Source organism: Lutjanus erythropterus, chromosome 18 (assembly GCF_056507025.1).
Source record: "Lutjanus erythropterus isolate fLutEry1 chromosome 18, fLutEry1.hap2, whole genome shotgun sequence".
NCBI lineage: Eukaryota > Metazoa > Chordata > Actinopteri > Lutjaniformes > Lutjanidae > Lutjanus > Lutjanus erythropterus.
In genome coordinates, this window is record NC_139334.1 from 10,257,001 (window position 1) to 10,278,381 (window position 21,381).

At 38.9% G+C, this 21,381-nt stretch overlaps 2 protein-coding genes across 5 annotated transcripts; one reads left to right on the forward strand and one right to left on the reverse strand.

Moving 5' to 3' along the window:
• Positions 1-800: 800 nt before the first annotated feature.
• Positions 801-16,085, reverse strand: arel1 (apoptosis resistant E3 ubiquitin protein ligase 1). 4 transcript variants are annotated; one of them, XM_084741962.1, is made up of 22 exons: positions 15,999-16,085; positions 14,683-14,912; positions 14,024-14,192; positions 11,689-11,909; positions 10,986-11,057; positions 10,593-10,819; positions 10,114-10,351; positions 9,848-10,017; positions 9,454-9,634; positions 8,299-8,543; positions 8,091-8,168; positions 7,858-7,999; positions 7,019-7,140; positions 6,813-6,888; positions 6,245-6,354; positions 5,965-6,144; positions 5,544-5,669; positions 3,937-4,066; positions 3,768-3,826; positions 3,593-3,682; positions 3,327-3,502; positions 801-2,080 (listed from the first exon to the last, which is right to left on the reverse strand). In XM_084741962.1, the coding sequence occupies exons 2-22, from the start codon at positions 14,828-14,830 to the stop codon at positions 1,978-1,980; spliced, it is 3,063 nt and encodes a 1,020-aa protein (XP_084598088.1). In that variant the 5' UTR covers positions 14,831-14,912; positions 15,999-16,085; the 3' UTR covers positions 801-1,977. The 4 variants fall into 4 exon arrangements, with proteins under 4 accessions (XP_084598088.1, XP_084598090.1, XP_084598089.1 ...); XM_084741964.1 differs by having other exon boundaries at positions 16,036-16,053; XM_084741963.1 differs by lacking the exon at positions 15,999-16,085 and adding an exon at positions 15,654-15,784.
• A 9-nt stretch (positions 16,086-16,094) lies between these two features.
• On the forward strand, positions 16,095-20,114 carry fcf1 (FCF1 rRNA-processing protein). The gene is made up of 8 exons (XM_084741967.1): positions 16,095-16,187; positions 17,084-17,148; positions 18,251-18,322; positions 18,408-18,556; positions 18,688-18,760; positions 18,878-18,965; positions 19,664-19,758; positions 19,862-20,114. The coding sequence occupies exons 1-8, from the start codon at positions 16,185-16,187 to the stop codon at positions 19,908-19,910; spliced, it is 594 nt and encodes a 197-aa protein (XP_084598093.1). The 5' UTR covers positions 16,095-16,184; the 3' UTR covers positions 19,911-20,114.
• Positions 20,115-21,381: the final 1,267 nt, after the last annotated feature.

Sequence of the window (21,381 nt, forward strand, 5' to 3'; positions counted from 1 at the left end):
TAAGCACTTATAACATTTTCACTGCTCTCCTCAGTACATCAGGTCAACATTGCACAACCCAAACAAACACAAATCCATAAACCCTCTTATAAACCTCTTAACACTTTAAAAAAGCCAACTAAAGTACAAGCAAATACTCATCAAATCCCAAAGGGATGCTGTATTGACTCATGTGAACAAGCACAGTTAATCCCAACCGGCAGCTACAAAAGTCAAAATGTGACATCTTTGCCTTAAAATAATAATCAAGTTAAATCTCTTGGTGGCCGAGTCAAAGGTTTGAGAATAATGTGAGGAGTGAAAGTACACCCAGAATGCTCTGTAGGGGGGATGTGAACATGTTCAAATCACTTAAAGTGATGTTGATTTTTTTTTTAGGTGGCTAAAATATGTTTTTCTACTAACCCTGTCCACAGGGGTACACTGCTTAGCCTCCCAGACCAGTACTCCAGCTGCTTCTCCAAACTGGGGCAGTGCTGACCGCCATCTACTGTAGGTAACAGAGTGATGTCCACTTAAAAAAAATCCAAACTATCCCTTTAACGTTCTCTTTCATTTCGTCTGAGTCTAAACATGAATGATCCTAAATGTTATGCAAACGCTCTGACTGGATACACATGCTATTACAAAATGAACATGTAAACTCTGGAACAGCAAAGGAATTGCTACACAATTATAAACAGCAAAAAAACAAAAAAACAAAAAAAACAACAACTCTGTTGGCTCAGGATATATAACAATACTAACAGCATGAAAGATAAATAGGTTAACAACAACATAACAGACATAATTGCCACTGATATAATGCTTTAGTTTACTGAGGATGTAGGATAATATGGCTAAAGGTTGTACAGTCAGGACTAGAAGGAGGCAACTATGAACAAACTGTGTGTGTATGCTTTGCTTGAACACATTTACACCTGTGTCAGAGGAGATTCTGAGGTAAACCCACGAAAGGCTGTGAATGAAAAAGGAAGACAACATATATAACAATGTGTTTGTTATATATGAGCTCTCCCCAGCACTCACATCCACAGTGACCCCTGTATGTACTAGTAGAAACGTCATAATATATCTATTACCTGTCAACTACGCACCTCTCTGGATACAATCAGAGGCAAAGGGCATGAATAAGGCAGGTTATAAAACATAAAAACATTTTCCCGCTCCAGACGAATATTATTTTAAACAGTAGGGGGTCAACACAAATATTTTCTCAAGACAGAATAAGTTAAAAACATGTATAAACAATAGAAATTACTTGGCTTCTTTTAAAACCCATTCATTTCTGACAGAAAAAAAGCTTATTGAAATTATATATAAACTCTCAACCCAATAAACGTGCAACAATAAAGAAATCCCTTCTACTTAAATGTCAAATCAAAAAAGATGAAAACCTATGTATACACACTACTATGTACAAGTATTGAAATAAAAGAGTGATATTATATATTTACATACACACACATCAGTCCCTGATCGATTAAGGCCAAAGTGCTGTAGACGCACACGGCACCCACATCACATGTAGGCTGCTGTTGCACTTAAGTGTTCCTCAGTTTGCAAAATGCAAAAAAAGCAGTTATACAGTAATACTCAAGGCCTTTGCTCTAGCATCATGTCTTTCAAAACATATAAAACTAAGCTAACTTTAGCATTAAGAAATAAAACTAGCCCAAACCTCACCTTTTTCAGCAGTTCGTAGTTTCCTTTTTTTCTTTACAAAAGCAAGATATTTTATTTACATACAGTAGCACTAGAGTTCATACGATTGAGTCCCAGTTTCAGGAGAGCCTTCTGGGACTTCCTGTGACACCCTCTCATCCTGAGAGAGTATTTATAGGGAGTCTGGGTGATTCTCTGCAGAGGAGCCCCCTGTTAAATGCAGATGAATGCAGGGAACCAACCCACCGGAGCGGGCGGCGCTGGTCTCCTCTTGTATGAGTGGAACACACGGTGCCGGTGATGATGGGAGAGTCAGAGCATGCCGAAGCCCTCGCTGCCCTCACTGATGGCCAGCTTCAACATTTTGTGCAGTTCCTCGTAGGAGTCATAGGTAGGGAGGCACAGCTGGTTAAAACTAGACAGAAAAGAGGGCAACAGAGTGTCAAGCTCATGTTTAGATCCTGATAAAGCATTTATATAACATTTACAAATAATGTTACGTGTGATTGAAACATTTGCATATCTAAACATGGAAAGTTCTATATTTTTCTTATTGTTCACAAATCGAATGAAAAGGCCAAAACCAACAATGACTGTATTGTAAGCATTTCCTAGCCTGATGTAGTGTATTCCTCTGTGCCACAGAGCTCCATTGTTGTCCAAGAACTATTAAAAACACATCAATCAGCCACACTGCTGGGCTTGGTGTCATGTTTCGGTTTTACCATAAACACATTAAATGTAGTTTATTTTGAGTTAATCCAACACACACCATCACGCTTATTCCTTTTTGAGGAACTTTTGCTAAAAAGTACAGTGCCCAGGGGTCTCATTTAAAAAGCAGTGCATAGGATCCACACTAGACATGTATGTGGACACAAAAGCTGAAAACGGTATGTGCCAAAAACTGATCAGTGTGTACACACACCTGCAGTCAATAGTTCCTGTATGAATCACAGTCCACCTGGAGTTGTGTGCACAGGGATCAGCCTGACATCCTGCCCTCTACACGCCCAAATTCAACTATAAATAGTACATGCACAGCACTTCATGAATGCTGATGGGGGAAGATGCACTGCTGATCGATGGTAAAAAACCAAGAGGAAAACCAAGAAAAGGAATCTTTCTTACACTTAAATCATATAAAACACACACCTGTCAGCTATTTCCTGCTTGTTACAGCCGATTGCCAGAAAACCCAGAGTGGTCACAACTTGAATTTGTATTGGGATGACACAGTTCCACTGGGTTTGTCTGTCTAACGCTGCCATCATTTGAGTTGGCTTATCTTTAAAAGGTGCTTATGGAACAGATATGGCTGACTATAAGCACAAATATAAATAAGACAGCGGATTTGACTGTATGATAACATGGAGCTTGCATTCTTTTTATTTACATTTTAGACTTTCACAATCATTTTGGATCTGGGGTTTGTAGATGAAAAGTCAGTAATCACCAAAAATGGTGGGATTCATTCTTTGGGTGACATGAATGTCTGTATGAAATTTTATGGCAATCTCTTAAACTGTTGTTGAGATATTTCAGTCTGGACCAAAGTGGTGGAACAACCCACAGATTAAGAGGCTGACAGACTGACCCTACCTTCCTGAAAACCTCACGTCTCATCCTTTCAGTATATCTGCCTGTGTTTTCCTACTCACCATGTGTGTGCAGTGGGCAGGGTGCTGTGTGTGGGGGCGGCGATGATCTGGAAGGAGGGACAGAGGGTGTTGAATCCCCCCGGGGGAAGCTGAGAGGAGCCGGTGGTGAACTGCAGCAGACGAGCCAACTCCTCCTGCGTGAAGCTGGACACAACGGCCCAGAACCACTTCATCACCTGTGAAGAACACAAGGTCAAAATGCTCAGACATTTTCCTCAGTGGCCTGCAGCTGGAAGAAACAGAGATGGAGAATTTCCATGACATACTTTCTCTCTGAAGTGCCACGATCCTCCGACAATAACAGCATGGGCCTTGAAGTCCTGCACGTTTATATCCCCGGTGCCACACATCAACAGCTGGGGAGATTAAAAGGAAAGAAATCATAATTACCCAGTGGCGTTTTAAAGATCAACAGGATTTTATTATAAACATCACACATACCTCCAACTCATTCTCATCAAATATGGCTAGCAGGTTTTCTGGAACCAGCTCATTCAAACCTGCAATTGATCAGGAAATTACACTAATTACATGCACATTACCGGAGATCTCAAATAAATGAGGGGAACTGGCAAAACATGTCAGACTGCAGCTGTGCTGGTTTCCCTACCTTTCAGGAAGTGTTCCACCTCATCTCTCACCTGGCTGGCCAGCCTGTACTGGGCCAGCAGGTTGAGATAATGCATCTTGTTTTCATTGGTAACAGCGATCTGAGCTCCCCCTGATATCAGCTCCACCACCTGCAAGAGAACATGTGGCAGGATAGAAATGTCAGACAAACTACACAAAACAGGAAAACAACATAGGACAGCTTAAAACTTTTACTGTGTGCTGGGTTTCTGCAGGGTTTAACAGACTAAATTATAAGACATTTTGAGACAACTTGAAGAGCATTTTGAATGCAATTTCAGACCTGTTTTACATCCATACCAGCACACTGTGCGTGAAGTCCAGAGAACCTCTGTTTTTTTTTTTTAGATCTAAATGATATCCAGAGGTTGCTAACCGGACCTGCAGGAATTTATGTGTTAGGGCAGAACAGACTGTGCAGGGGCCAGACTTGAGTGACTGTGAATACAGAACTCTGGGGTGATGGAAAGTGTTTGCTGGTGGCTTTTAATACCGGTTTTATGTTTTTCTGACATTCAATATGACTCTAATGCCTTTAGAGCAGAAGATCCATATGAGCTTGCTTTTGGAATGATGATATTTCTATTTCCTAACCCGACTAGGGCTGGGCAATATATCAGTGATATTAGTTGTATTTCAGTATGAATTAATGTGCGATATAGCAGATGACCATATCATCACATCTGAGTTTTCAGTGTTTCCACTGGTCACTGCCGAGGGGCAGTTACTTTGCTTCAGTCAGCCATGAAGTGTGTCAATCAGCTTAGACCGCAATATAATAGTTACTACTATTAGCTACTTTATATACTGTTGGGTAGTTTAATCCATAGCCATGCATCATAATCTATAACATCATCATATGTTTGCACCATTTCACAGAGAATCCAACCAGGTGGCAGGCAATAAGAACTATACAGAAATGTCTTCTTGCAGATGGTCTCATTTGCTTTCGTAGGTCATACAGAGGCATCGTTATTAAATTGGAACTGTTTCATAACCTGTTAAAAGCTCCTTGTAGTAGGCTTAATTTAACAATCCAATCAATTTTACAGCCTTTTAAATTTGTATTTTTAGACATTTTAAGGCCAGAATTTCAGATTATTTGATTTAAGACTTTTTAAGGACATGCAGAAACCCTGTATGTGGGTCTCAAAGGCCAGTAAAGGCAAGAGTACAGAGATACAATTAAAATATGAGTTAAATAAATCTTTTTAAAAATTTCTTCATTTATACAGACCTAACACATGTGTCTAATTAGCATAATGTTCAGGCAATTAATCTAAAAGTAAAACATATCCGTTTGGAGCAATATGCATCTCATTAAAAAGAAATGGATTGAACTCTAGGAGTTACACAGCCAGTAAATGTGTGTTATTTTATAACTGAGAAACAAAGTTTAAAAAAGGTCAAGGATGCCAAACTCTTCTCATCCACCTTCATGTAAACGCACCACTCCCCCTCTTTAAGAAAAACGAAAGGCTTGCCAAACAACCAATATGGTTTCTTTTGTTTGGTTTACTGCTCCTATCTCCTGTGAAATTACATCAGGGATAAAAAGGGATGCTCGTTTCCAAAGTGTTGCCTCACCTTCTCCAGCTGTCCCGACTTGCTGTACTTCTCCTCGGCGAACACCAGGTCCATTTCACTCACGTCATTGTTTAGGATGAAGCAGACTTTAGTTTTGTAGAACTCCTGGTCGTCTGTCTCAAAGTACTGCGTGTGGAAAACAAAACGAAAACACAAGAAAATGACGTTTTTTAAATAAACATGGCACTTTGTCTTCTCGGTGGAAGGATAAAAAGATGATTGGGCCGGCTTTACTTCTCAGCTTTGAAATCTTAGGAAGTTGGATAAACAGCAAAACATGCTGGCTTGTTCTCCATGAAATAAATAATGCCAAGAAACACATCAGGTTTCTTGGCTGTGTGAGGAATGTTAAAGTGATGAGGCAGACCAGCTGACAGCAGAAGGTAAACAATCAAAACATGACCTGCACTCTGTTCCATACCTTGTAGTTCATTCTGAGGCCAATGATCTGGGCCAAGAACGACCGTGTAAAGCGAGCTCGGACCAGCTGTTTGTAGGCCCCACCCAGAGCCGACTCATACAGGCACTTCCCTACGATGCGACCCGCAAATTCATACATCTTCAGACGCAGGTGGGCTGGCCGCTCAGCGTTCGGGTGCACCTGGACAAAGAAGATGAATGCTCCCTTATATTCTAATTTTCAAGTAGTTTAAGAGGAAACATCTGAGAGTGGTTTCAAGTCGTTAATAAGACTAACTCACGAGGCCCTGGTTGTTGTCACTGAAGCGGGTGAACAGCTGGTTGGACGTGTCAAAGAGGGTCTTACAGATCAGCTCAAACCACTCCCTGCGAGGCCCTCCCCAGTCCAGAGCTGCAGAAAAATATCAAAGCTTTTAGTAGAGCGGTCACTGTAAAGAATTACTGGAACTTTCATTAGGCAGAAGTGGGGAACAACATATTAGTAGGATGTATAATGGTGTAAGCAGTCAGCAATGGTTTTTGTTAATGCTGAAAATAAAACTCAACTTTTTATGACAGTCTTTCAACTGATTTAAATGTGGAAACTGAGATAGATCATCCAAATGTCATATGACTTGTGACTCGCTTGACCTGAGCAATAACTTGACTCATCTTGCTTGATTCTTACCACAGTAACTTGCTTGTGACTTGCACATGTGTGACTTGCTTCAACCTCTGTCAGTAGGGTACATTTTTAGGACTGTCTTGTTTTTTAAGTGCCGCAACAGCAAAAATGTATTCAAATTTACACATAAGACACACCGAAGACTCCTTGTGCCTCACTAAGTTATATTCAGATGTTTTATTTACCTTCCTCATCCTGAAACACGACCTCAAAGTTCTTACTCCAGTCCGACACAGAGAAGTTCCTTGTAGCCTTCAGGGACTGAGCAACAGCAAGAGGGACAGACAAAAGAGAGTATTAAAATGATCGCGGGGGGCACATGACTGTTAGAATTACATGCCCATTTTCTTAATAAACAAACTGCTTCTTAACACACTAAAGCAGCACTCACTGAATCTAGAATGGAGTGTCGAGTGATTTTTAGGCAGGTCTTGGTGCGAGGTCTCTTTGAGTGGATGTGCCTGAGTTCACGTTGAAAGAAGTTCACCTTGTCTTGGAAGGTTTCAGAGCCACCTGTGGACAATATCATCAAATTACTCCCACAGTCTCTTCAAAAGACAGTGTTACTACAGGGACAGTTCGCATTATTTGATGTGGGGTTTTCATTGATAGTCAGTGCATTAGCTACAGTAGATGGTGGTTGACACGATCCCAGTTTGAAGTAGCAGAGAGGGGAACCAGCATGGAACTAAGCAGTGAACTGCTCTGGACAGGGTTAGCAGCAAAACATATTTTGGCCACTTAATAAAAGGACAACTTAAAAAAAAAATCAATGTCATTCTAAGTGTATGCTTTATGTAGATTATTTTCACCACTTTACTTTGACGTCAGACAACCTTTGCTTATGGTAAATAGTTTTATAAGACCAATATCGCTTGCTCCAAACCAACCAAACTCCAGAGGAAAATATGATTTTGTAACTTTAGTTGGACTTTTTTTTCAAGTGGCAAAAATAACTTTTGTTGCTGACCTTGTCCACAGCAGTAGTGTGCTTAGGTTGCATGCTGGTACTCCTCTCTCTTCTTCCCCAAGCTGCTACTGCTAGGTGATTACTGACTATAGATAAATACCTCATACAACCCCACATAAAATTGTCCAAACTAGCTCTTTGATGATATGATATCATAATGATAAAAAATTGTTGGGTGGGTGGCATGAAGTTTTTTTTGGCTTCTAAAGGGTGACATGATAGAAAAAGTGTGAGAACCACAGCTTTAGTCTGAGACGAACCAATGTTCTTGTGCAGGAAGCGAATGAAGGTGGCAGCCATTATGTTTCTGTCTTTGCAGCTGAGCTCCACGGGAGGCTGTATCCCATCATCCACCACTAGAGTTAGGTACTTGTGAACCGGATCTGGACCATAATAGGTAAACTGAAAAAGAGCAGGAGATTACAGGGAACTTGTCAAAGTAAATGAAAGTGGGACAATGTCCAGAGTTTTTTGACATATCAGTTCTGTTTACCTTCGTTCCTGGACACACTCGAAAGGTGAAAAGGCGCCATGGAATAATTTTCAGGTAGAACTCCTTCACGGAAAGTTGCTGTTTGACATGAAAATCCAAGTCATCTTGAATTAATGTTGACTTCTACCCTCTCAGTTACAGAATCTCTAACTTTTGCTTCACACAAAGTGGAGAAGAAAAATCACACTTATTAAATCTTTCCACTTACCTTTGGCGATATGTAACAGTAGACCTTTTTTGGTTTCTTGACCTTCTCAGGTTGTCCCTCCACAGGAGAGTCATGCTCATCCTCCTCTTCTCCCATGGAGGGCCTCCTCTGAGGAGCCAGCAAAGAGGAGGCTGGTAACTGCCATGAGGAACTGCTGTAGTTCCCACTGCTGTAAAGGTACGCCTCGAAGTAGATACTGATGCCTGGAGTGGACACATTCTTCTCCACACAGGCCTTCTCATTCTCTGAAATATGCAATGAGAATATGAGTGTTAGGCTTTGAAAACACAAAATAACTAGAAGAGTGATCTCTGCCAGATGCAACCAGCACAGAGTTGCTATGTTTTTAATAAGGTTTTTTGTATAGCACATAGTAGATATGGAATTAATCTACAGATGCTGTGGTTTAAGCAGGGTTTCTGCAGATTTCAACAAGTTAAATTTAGACTGTTTAAGACCTTTTACAGACCATTATGTTTAAGATCTATTTGGCAAAGAAGTACATGCACTCTGTAAAGCACTGTTTGTATTACTGTTTATTGGTTCCATATTGGTTCAGTTAGTTTGTTGTGAAATTGTTACAGCATGATCAATACTTTTCCCCTAACATTTAAAAGCTAGACTGAAGTTAAATCCAACTTATAAAGGTAATGTTAACTTCATAATTACATTTTTAAGACTTGTCAACATTGCTTAAGACATTTTAAGGACTGAAGTTCAGATTATTGGAATTTAGGCTTACTAAGAATTTTTTTAAGAGCTGCAGAACATCTGTTAAGATGAAACTAAAGTTTTCTATGTATGTCAGGCCAAAATGTGACCTTCAACAGAACAGTAAGTAAGCCTTGTTTTTAGACAGTTATTGCCAATTTGTGGCCTCTACTGGCCCATTAGGACGAGAAAGCAGTCAGTAATCTGTATAAAACAGAGCAGACAATAAAAAAGGTTTTTCAAAATTTGTGAATAACCACAAACACAAGAGGTCCTTGAGCAAAGAGTCATAAATGTGCACAAAAAATACTGCTTACATCTGGTGGAGATAAAAACGTGAATCTCTTCAATGCATTAACAAATTATTAAAAAAAGTAAACTGCATTTCTGGGCTCAATTCCTTTTAAAGTTTGCATTTTCTTCTCTATGGAAAACACTGCTCACCATTGAGAACAATAATGTCAAACTCCCCGTTGCTGAGCGGCTGGTCCTTGTAGGAGATTCGGGCCCTGAAACAGCCTGTTCTCCTCAGCGTCAGTCTCAGCAGAACCTGGCACTGCTGCTTGTTGAGTGAAACTGACTTACTGTAGTACTCCTCCACGCTGTCATCATCCACTGTGCCCAGCTGCAAGAACAGGAAAACTAAAATAAATCCCGGCTCAGACTTTTGGAAACGACTGACAGGAACCTGTTCTGCTATACTGTAAAACGAGCAATTGTGCAATTGGGACCATAAGGGTGAAGAGGAATGCTGGCTTTCAGTTTTACAGTTGCAATCAAGAAGTAAATCTTCAAATTACAGTATAACGGATGATAGAAAAGGGGTGTGTTGGCTTACAGAATGCACATGGACGCTATAGTTGGCTTCATCTGTGAGGGATGTGGAGTTACTGGTGGGGTTTCCGTACTCGTCCCTGGGCTCAATCTGCAAGGTGTGCTGCTGGCCGTTTGTTAGCACCAGGGTGGAGAAATGGTAGGCTATCTTGGTTTTGGATGGGACAACTGTGCCTGGAGTGAAAAAAAGGAAAAACAGAAAACTTACCAAATCGATAATTCCACACAGCAAAGTATGAGTTGGATCTAAAACAGACAGAGTAGTAATACCTGGCTGGAATATCTTGTAATAAGGGCTGTAAGCCACATTGAGGCCACCCAGCTTGACGGCAACCTCATAGCGTCCGGCCTTGCGCACTGTGAAGGCCACTTTGACTACGTTGGACTCTGGTTCATGCAGAACCTCCTGTGTTACAGGGATGTCAAGAGCCAGTTCAATGTGGGTGATGTTGACCCTCAGTCCCACAGGCCGATGGGCCGGGAAAGGCTGACCATTTTTATAGAACAGCTGAGAAGACAGAAGCACAAAAGGAGTATAATTTAACACAGAGATCAGAACGCACAAGTCAATTTTTCAGTTTTGCACATGTGTATGTCCTGAGTTTTGCTTAGTTTGAGTTTTTGTTATTATTAACATTATATTTGTATTTGTCCATATCGCCCAGCCCTACTTGTAAGAAAATCAATTAGACCAGAGACAAGAGGTGCAGTACATCTTTAGCAACCACTAATTAGGAATCAATTTTCACCTGGACTCTGAAGCTCATAGTCTGCCCCACTTCTTGCGGTTCCTTCCAATCCCATGACACCTTGCAGGAACGGGGGTCCAGGTAGTTGCCCCGGACATAGTCGTAGATGCTGCGGTCACCGCGTCGCCCTGGATCCTCATTCTGCAGGAAGCTGACCACCCTCGCTGCAAGCTCACAGAGGAACTTGATGGTAAAGACAAACGCTATGATGGAAACAGTAATTCCACCTGCGACAAGGAGGGAAGGGGCACAGGAGACAAGTTGTTTTAACACTGTTAATGGCTTAATGGCTTAATTGATTATTTGTTGCAGCTCTAAAAGAATTATTTTTATCAGCAAGCCAGTAGCATTATCAGTCCAAACTCCAATCCAAACAGCTAACACAGAACTCACCAATCACGTAAAACATGAGGTCCCTTATCAAGAAGCACAGTGCCACAGTACAGCCAAATATGAGAGCTCCCGCTGAAAAGACAATTGGACAAGGTACCACTGAATAATCATTCAAATGAAGACAATACACACTTCCTGCTCTGAGCCTGCTGGTTAAATCTTGACCATTGTACTTTACTTTTCAAAATATTTTTTTATGACTGACACCCTGACTTTATTAGACCCAGACTGAACATCAGCACCACTATCTTACTTGGTGTCCTGTCAAGTGAAGCAACAACAAATGCCAAGAAAGGGTGTGATTTAAGCAGCCGGTTTTGAACTTTGGTATGGAAGTTGAAAACAAGACCGTCGACAACAATAACAAGAGTTATGGTTGTTCATTAGGAATGGTACAATGTAACAGTTATTTGTTTTATATTGTCCTACATTTTACCCTATGAGTGAATATGAATACTGTGTTTTAATGTGAGATAAAGACAGAAAAACAAACAGAAGCTGGGGTGTACATAGAGATGAAGCAACACTGAACTTCTCCATGACGACACTTGAGCTACAGTCAAATGACGTATGTTGTAACACTATTTGTGAAAACACTTAACTCAGTTCCTCTTATGTTTATGTTTTATATCACAATGCTTCTTGATACTGTCCAGCTGTAAAAAGTAACCCGAACAAAAACAGGAAATGATGAAGAGCTTACCAATTGACCACTTCTCATTCAGACGCCTCTCAGCAAGGCTGTGCACCAGCCGGATCTCGTAGTCCTGGTCACGACTCCCCCTGGACGTCTGGAGGATCTTGATGCCTGTAGACAGCCTTATGTAGTCTTCGTAGTAGTAGCCCCAGGCAGCTAGAGATAGTTGCAGTTGACTGTCAAACTGAGATAGATCATCCAGATTCATACAACCCAAGGTCTTCAGTCTGCAGTGGAAACAAAAGTGAAAGGTCCATGAAGCAGAAAAATGTCGTGAGTGGCAGCACTTTCATTGTACAGCCATTAGAAATAAAACCCTACCATGTCTGCAAAGTGTTTCTCCACATCTATTGAACAAGACTGCTAACTGAACTGTACACAAGAAGTTGTACAACACACAAAACAAACACTAGCTTTTTGTGAAACTCTGCATTCGGAGTAACCCTGATCTTATCAGCTAAACTCTCAAGTTATGTCAGGAACTGAGGTGGGGCAGCATGCGGCGTCTGGCCTGACCAAAAGACTTCACGTGCAAATGTCTAGATAAGCATAGCAGAAAAAAATGCTCAACAGATAAATGATTGTAACCATTAAAACCAAAACATAATCTCTCATTGTAAAGCTACTATTGGAACATTGTGTCTGTGTCTGTTAACAGTAGGTATGTGCCTGTGCTGCAATTAAACTGTTGTTGTATGGCTGCAACAATTATTGTCATTAGATTCATCTGCAGATTATTTTCACAGTCTTTTAGTCTACAAAATGTCTTCAAATTGTTTCTTTTGTCCAATCTAAAGTCAAACACTATCATAAATAACAAAGAAAAACAACAAATTCTGATATTTCAGAAGCTTGAACCAGCAAATGTTTGACATTCTTTGCTTGTAAAATGACTGAAATGATTAATCGATAGTGTCATGAATATGTTCTGTTTTGTAATTGTGTACAGATGAAAATTAGCTTATAGCTAACTCTGGTGTAGCTAGGCAGCTGTGCACTGTCCCTGTTAAATAAATAAATAATATCAGACTAATTGCCAATTTTCTTTTGATTATCAAATCAAATGATCAACTATTTGTTGCACCTCTATTTCATTGTGTGATTATCATAGCCAAAATGATGGTAGCACACGATATCATCTCAATAATACTAGCAACTAAAACCTTTTTTTTTCATGATGACACATTTTGAATCTAAATGTAAAAATCTTAAACATGTGAAACAATTTCTTTCATTGTTTCCATTATTATTATAGTCAGTTGTAGTCTGCTGGGGTGGACTGAGGGTACAACTAAGGGAAGGATGGATGAGGAAGAGACTGAGAGGGCTGGGAAAGGGTAGAGCGGTTTTATATTTCAAATATTACAGGATGTTCCTGTGTTATGTATAAAAAAATATTATTAATTTTTTTTTTTTTTTTCCCCAAATGTCAAATAGCTCTTGCAGTGAGACAATCAAAATCAGTACAGTCATGCTGCTGTGTCCAGTTCAGACTGATAATTGAAAAACAAAAAACAAATATGGGATCCTCTTATCTGATTATACAATGCTCTTTTTTTCAATCATCCCACTCCTAACTGCATTATTTCTCTGAGAAGTAAGGAGAGGCTTATTATGAGTCTGCAACTGCAGCTTCCCCGTTCACAGTATAATATTTTAGGCCAACAAATGAGTGCAAAGATCATATTACAGTCACTGAATCAAAACTCAGACATAAATATGTGAGTAATAAATAAGGTTTCAAATCTAGTCAATCAAAAAAAACAATGAAGGCAGCAATAGGGTGCCAGTGATGACCTTCAGAAACGTAACACTGTGCCCCATCATAAACATCAGACAGTTTACCTTAAAGACATGATAACTGTGACATGAGTAACACACCTGACCTTTAGAAGCATTACAATTGATTTTCTTTTCAATTAAGCAGGGCACTCAGGAAACATTTGATAAAGCACCAACTACTCATCATAGCCACTCTGACTGCATCAATAGTAAGCACCAAACACACACACACACAAACATCTGCATTGCTGCAGGGTCTCACTCTTACAGTCTCTAAAGAATACTTTTTACTGCAGTGACCCTCTGAAACACTGCAGCTTCCACAGCTCAGTGTCAGCAAAATCAGCTAACCATGAAAGGAGAGGGTGCCCTCAAGTGGACATAAATCAATATAGCCTGTGTAAAGCAGTATCAAACCATAAACACATAACTAGTTCAAGAAATAAAAAACAAAAAGAAAGTGTTGGGAGAAATCTACATTTATTACACGCCAACAAGTAATTGTTTCCGAAAAAGGAAAGCTGCATAAATGCTGAAGTTAAGACCTTTCATTGCTTACGTATGGTAATAGTGCTCCAGGTTCTGGGAGCAAAGCCACTCCTGGAAGGCAAAGTCTCGGAGCAGCTGGATGTGGGCCTCTGCAATTTCCCTCCAGCGCTGCTGCTCCTTCACCACCTCTTCCAGACGACTCAGTACACTCAGACTCAGTTCCTCCAGTGTCTGTACATCTGGATGACACATGAATGGCACAGAAAAATCCCCAATCGCACACCAGCCAACACATCATCAGTAATGCCCCAGCACAGGCTTAAATACTCATTAAAGTCTATTATAATGAGTATTTAAGCCTGTGCTGATTGTCCGTGTGTGCCACATGTATCTCATAAGCCTGAGTATTACAGTGTTCAAAACCAAAAAAATGAGCAGGGTCAAAGCAATAAGTAACACAATCTCATTGCATTAAACATAGTTCAAGTCCAGTTAAACATGACACTTATCCCTGGTATTTCTGCAAAAGCTTTAAAAAATGCTGGATGATCTTGTGGTTAGAGAAACAGCCCTAACCACAAAATTTCAAGCAATAATAACCTGTCTTGTAGAAGTGTCCTTGTGTAGGTCACAGAAGCTACACCTGCATACTTCACCCTGGATTTGCCAAACTTCTAAGCTGCAATGGTAAGGTAAATTTCAATTGAAGATGACTGTAAACCCACTGACCTTCAAATAAGTGCCTGTATTGAGAGAGGCTATGTCCTTGGAGCCATTCCTCAATCTGACTCTCTTTTCCTTTCTTCCAGCGCACTTCCCAGAAGAAGATCCACGACACTGAGCAGAAGAGGAAGGTCAGGAAGAAGCGGCGGTCCATCAGACCATCTTTCAGCCTTCACTGAGACCCCTCCGTTCTCGAACGAAAAACTGCCTCTCACCAGGGGGCCTAGTCAAGTTTCCTACAAGTGGAGGAAAAAAATGCTTAAGTTCAAAAGCCAAAATTAGCTCCAGCTATCACTCAAATGCTGGTAAAATATGCAGGTGACTGATACATTTGCTCCAGTCACTAGCCAACCACCCCCCAAAATAAACACTTTAGTAAATGAGTGGCTGTAAGAGCTGGACATTTACTAGCCATTAGGCTGGTAGACAAAAAACGATAATATTGAGCCCTGTTTAGGCTCAAAACAGTCAGAGCAAAAATAAAAAGCAAATAAAAACCAAAAAGCTTATATTTACAAAAAAAAAACATTCTGATGAGGAACATTGGTCATATAGATGGGAAATGATTAAGTCTGTGAAGAGCTTCACAATAAACTGCTGTGTCAAGAAAGCATGAATATTTAAGTGTCACCTTGGAGAAGTGTTGGCTGATGGCAGAATAACATTACATGTAATCCACAGCAATGAAATATGCATGAAGAACTTGGCTAAAGAATGTTCATAAAACTCTTACCAACATCTGTTTAGCCACGTTAAGCTATCTAAGTCAAAGAAAGCGGGTCAATTACAGTCTAATTACACTCCAGATCCCATCCAGCAACAATTCAGATGATGCTGATGGTACTGATGTCGATGAGCTGTCTAGACGTGCTAGCTCAGGTGTCAAAACGTTTCCAAATGTCATCCGCTGACACTCATAAACAAGCAGATAGATAACGAAATAAGCTATTCAGACAGTCAAATTTGGTTAAGTTTACCGGACAGCTGCATGAACGACGTTTCAAAACCCAGAAAACACCCGACATAGGAACAATAAACAGGCTAACTGCAGTATCATCACTTCTCGCTGCTCTATTGACACCGGGAGCGCAAGGTAAAGCTGGAGGCTAACGTTAACAACTGATAGCATCGTACTGACAAACTGCTACAGTAGCATTATAGTTGTCTACCGATAGCAATGCTAACAGCTAGGCAAGTTAGCCAACAATGTCAGCGGAATTTCTGAAAGCTCGTCGCGAACCCGTAGCGGTTATCAGGATGCACATCATAACAAGTTCATAAAACACCGCTTGTAATAACACAGTAAAACAAAGCAAACTTACAAATGTAAAAAATGTCCTTAATCTATGCTGCATCTACCTTCGACTGTCAGGCATTAGCTTAGCAACCGGAAAATGCGCAGAAACGTGTCGACTGTTGATGATGTCATATGTAAGCGCATCGATACACGAGGAAAAGGGGAGCAAGTTGGACTCGGCTACAGAGATCTTTGCTCTCGAGTTTAAAATATGGTATGTAGTAAATTTCTAACTGTTCTACACTTACTCCACAACTTCCTTGATAATTATTGTCCGTTAAACTTTGCTGTTTCGTATATGTTTAGAGAGGCGTTGAAGCTTTTTGTGTGGCAAGCTCTTTAGCAAAGTTAGCCAAGTTAGCCTATCGCCTATCGCCCATCGCCCAGCTAACTTATACCTAACGTTACACGTACAGCAGCTGACAGGAATAATCATCAGAATATATAATTCACCCGTATCACTTTGTAAATCTTGGTTGTATTATGTATGAGATTTAATCGGCAGTTGTTTTCCCCAAAAATCGTGACCATAAATGAGTAAGGTTCTCAATATTTATTAGAGCTGCAATGATTAATCCATTCAATTCAATTGATTATTAAATTAGTTGCCAACTATTTTGGTAATGGTTAAGCACTTTGAGTAACTTTAAGGAAAAAAAAGTCAAAATTCCCCTATTCCTGATCTTCTTAAATGTGAATATTTTCTGCTTTCTTTATTGCTCTATGCAAATAAACTGAATATCTTTTTCTCCGCTTCCTGGCATTTTGAAACAAACAACTATAACTAAAAATGGTAACTATAAATCGATGATTGAGAAAATAATAAATAGTTGCAGCCATAATGTTTGCCTAATGTGATTGTATGTTTTGTGAATACTGTAGCTACGTAAGTGAACTTAAATTTAAAGAACAGCTTCAGTAATTACAGTAAAGTTAAGTTTTGTTTGTCTATGATCAATCTTAAAGCTGTGAGAGAGTTTAATCAACAGAGTTTTTGTTGGTGTCTCAACCCCTCTCTAACTCATTTTCAACTTTGTTATAAAACAATAGATATTGCTGGTTGTGGTATAATGGTTGTAATCAATTTTCGTGTGTTTTAACTTGTTCTAGGGGAAGCAGAAGACAAAGAAGTTTGCTGCAATGAAGAGGATGATTAATCTGAAAGATCAAAGAATGTGAGTTTTAATAATATAATTGCAATCTTTTTCTTTTTTTTGTTTTCTAGCTAAAGTCATCTTTGGTTTAACAATCTTATTATTTAAAAAAAATTGTATTAATTTTCATGCTTAATATCACAATATGCAACATTTTCCAAAAACAAACAAACAGAAATTAAACAATGTAGAGATAATTCCTTTCAGTCATCACTTATGACCCACTAGAAGTGTGTGGTGGTGGCTGTATTTATGGAGACCCTGCCGTCTGCTTGTATTTCATTATTTTTCTGTGCTCGGGATGCTTTATCAACCCCAAATGTTGGTATTTGACATCCTGGTAATAAGACTCAGTGAGACCTCTAACACCACCACCTCTAATACCCTTGATGTCTCAAATAGTATATTTTTGGATAGTGTCATGGTAGTGTAAAACATTAATACATTAACCTGCACAGGACATGGTAACACGTACATTCATATCACATTCATTCATCTTACACTTAACTCACTCCAACTCATGCTGGATCACACAGCTCGGCATGAGGTGGACTCATTAGCGCTGTCCTTATTAATCCAGCTAGTTTTCCTACACAGTTTCAACAAAACAAAGCATAAGCATCAATAGTTATGTGGTAATCTTCCATCTGTGTAACATTTCCATGGTAAAATGTCAAAAAATACCAGACCTAAGTTGTATATTTTTTGTTGAGCTGTTTACTAACATTATCTCAAATGTTTCAGTGTTCAAACCTAGAGAAACCCATAATTTATTCAAGGTAATGGTGTGTTTCCTCTTAGCCACTAGTTGCTATAACTTCCAGGAAACGTGGGATATGTCAAATACATCAGTGAGTGACAAAGGAAGTCGGAGTGAATGAAACATTAATATTACCTCATCTGACATGAACGCGATTCCTGAGTCCTGTCAGATAGATTTTCATCTGCCAAGGTTGTTTAACAGTGAAGATAAAAAGTCTCATGATCCCACACTACCTAACCACATCATTTGACTTAATCTTTTGTTATTGTTTTAATGCAAGAGAGAACATTAGCACCAGAACTTGCATATTGTGTGTTTAAAGGTCTGTGTAAGCATTCTAACTATTTGTTTCTTTTGTAGAAAAGAGAAAGATCGCGCTAAAGCAAAAGAGAAGAAGAAAAAAGATCCTTCAGAGCTTAAGGAGCGAGAAGTGTAAGTTGGCCACACAAAAGTTTGAATTGGATGATAACTTGTGGTGGATGGCTTCTGAACTTGGCTTTTTAAACTTTCTGTGCAGGACAAAGCACCCATCCTGCCTGTTTTTCCAGTACAATACCCAGCTTGGTCCACCATACCACATTCTAGTCGACACAAACTTCATCAACTTTTCCATCAAGGCCAAACTGGACATTGTTCAGTCTATGATGGACTGTCTGTATGCGAAATGTAAGTACTATTGCCAAGTGGTAGTAAATATTAATGGAGATAATAACCTTTCTTTTTCAATCTAATAATTATATATAACAATGTGAAAGGAACAATGAAATGTCTTTTTCCTGAAATTTTGTCTTATCCAGGTATCCCACAGATCACAGACTGTGTCATGGCTGAAATTGAAAAGCTTGGAATGAAGTACAGAGTTGCACTCAGGTACAAGCTGCTGAATATAAAATGGCAATGGCGGCATGAATCTACTCTTTCTTTTTCATAAGTTTTTTTTTTTAATATAATAATAATAATTACATTTTTCTTGTTTTGTCTTTGCAGGATAGCCAAGGATCCGAGGTTTGAGCGCCTGCCGTGCACACACAAGGGAACATATGCCGATGACTGTTTGGTCCAGAGGGTAACACAGGTAATGTGCTCTAATTTACAGTCATAGCTTTACATACCTGTAATAGAATGGCAGTGTTCACTTCATGACGGACAGCACAATATGTTGAGTAATAGACATGTTTCACTGGAGACATTTATGCTTCTAATAGCATGAAAAATACAGGTGTAATTGATAACATAAACAACTGGATTATTTGTTTGTTTACACATATAGAAAATTTAAAAAGACGCAGTATATAACAATTACAGTGGAATATGAAGGGGCATTGTCTAAAAACCATTCAGGGGCTTGGAAAGTGGCATTCTCTAGACAGCATATTACAGATAATAAGCACAGTAACATGCTATATACAAAATATATGTACCTGTCATTCTATTTAGATGTGCTGAGATACTTAATGGAACTCAGCCTTTTAACAACTAAATTAGTATATTTATTACTATAAATCTATGACTATAAATAGAATACTTGTACATATACTGCTCCATCAAGGGCATTTGGATAGTAGATAAGATGCTTGTATACTTGCTCGCCCACAGATTTGACAAAAGGCTGAGTGTTAAACTGCATTACAGCTAAACTTGTGGTTGCTACTAGCAACTGAACACCCAATTGAAATGAACTGCTGGTGGCACAACAGTCACGTGGGTAAATGTAATGTGTCATGTTACACTGTGTAGTTTTGGAACTTAATTACATGAACATTATTTCCACAGCACAAGTGTTACATCCTGGCTACTGTGGACAGAGATCTTAAGAGGAGGGTCAGGAAGATCCCTGGGGTGCCCATCATGTACATCTCAAACCACAGGTAAATATTTGGCAGCTCTTAATGTGTTTGGTATTTTTGTATAAAATGAAAATTAAAGTATGTACCCGCTTCATCATCTGATTTATTATTTTCTTCCATACAGGTACAATATTGAACGGATGCCTGATGACTATGGTGCTCCAAGGTTTTAACATGTCTACAACTGAGCCGGACCTGTAAATAGACTGCAATTTCCTGTTTAATATTGATTTTCTTTTATAAATATCAAAAATGTTGTGAGCTTTTGAAGTTTGATTTGAAGAGGATGGGGTGTGTTTGATCTAAAATTACTTTAAGGTTTTTTGTTCTTATAAAACTTTGTGTTAAACGAATAAATAAATTGTTGCAATGCATGACATCTTCAGCCTCCAGTTTTCCATCATCACAGATGTGTAGAGACATGTTTATGAGCAAAGATGCTAATTTCTCAAAGGAAACTTATTCTAGGGTGGTAGTAGGTTCTACATAGTTGTGTCTGTCTGAGAAAATGAGAATGAATGGGTGGAGGGCAAGGTGTCTGTGGATGCAGGTGATGATTGAGAGTGATTATTTTTATATTAGACTATGCATTTTATTTTCAGAAAATCTTGCATAGTGTGCCTTTTAAGTTGATATTGACCTGACCAGTCCATGTAGAAGTTTAAATGAATAGTTAAAACAAGACGTACACTCTGTTATGTCAGGTTAATAAATAAAATCGTAAGATGTCTCTTTTCATTACATTTTTAAAATAGTTTTCCAAGTTATAGTTTTTCAAAGTCAACTTTAATGTTTAGGATGTAAGTGCCGTTGTCTTCGACTCCAGTGCTGTAAAACTAAACAAGGGTTTAAATATATAAGGATATAAACAAAATGCTGCAGAAGTTTCAGAATATATTTTTTTCAGGATGGGTTCATATGTTGTTGAAAAATAACTAATTTCTTTCTTTTTTTTAAACAACTTTGTACTTGCCCAGGTAAGGATATAACACATGGATAATCACTCACAGATATACCTGAAGTTTTGAGGCCTATACAAACATGTTTTCAGGGAATTTGTGTCTGCAGTCTCTGCAGTTCAATAATGAGAGAGGTAAAGTCTGTAGTTTTGCCATGTTTGGATTTTGCTAGTGTAGGGAAACCACAAGGAAGATGGTAGCATAAAAACAGGAATAAGTTTTTTGTTTGTAAATGTTATGGCTCATTTATTATGTAAAGATTAAATTTGTGCAGCAATCTAAATACATGAGAATAACAATTGTTCATTTTTCCCTTTTTAAGACTCTTTGTAAAGCATTAAACAAAGTATTTAACTGCTATAATATGTTTTAAAAGTTGGTACGTGAACTAGGAGAAAAATGGTACATTTATATCCTAAATGGGCAGGGTATCTCCAGACAAAAAACACATGAAATTGTGTTTTTTTAAACCTCGATCTTTTAGAAAATAGGATAAATTAATTTTCCAAAATATTTATACGAGTGTACCGATTTAAGGGATATGTAATTCCATTTAATTTTTCAAATGTCTCAAATAGATATACTTCTTTTCACTCTTCCACCACCGCAAGAAAACTCTTTACTGTTAGATTAGTAAACTAAAACGAGAAGAAAATGGTGCGTGCAGACGAACCTCAGATGGGCA

Bases quoted from the DNA above. Each gene is read 5' to 3' on its own strand.
- arel1 (XM_084741962.1), bottom strand. From the start codon at position 14,830: ATGGACCGCCGCTTCTTCCTGACCTTCCTCTTCTGCTCAGTGTCGTGG. The intron at 10,820-10,985 runs GTGAGTTCTGTG...TCCTTGTCGCAG, and splicing joins CCTCATGTTTTACGTGATTG to GTGGAATTACTGTTTCCATC. The intron at 8,000-8,090 runs GTAAACAGAACT...GCTCTTTTTCAG, and splicing joins GAGTGTGTCCAGGAACGAAG to TTTACCTATTATGGTCCAGA.
- fcf1 (XM_084741967.1), top strand. The intron at 18,323-18,407 runs GTAAGTTGGCCA...CTTTCTGTGCAG, and splicing joins GAGCTTAAGGAGCGAGAAGT to GACAAAGCACCCATCCTGCC. The intron at 19,759-19,861 runs GTAAATATTTGG...TCTTCCATACAG, and splicing joins ATGTACATCTCAAACCACAG to GTACAATATTGAACGGATGC.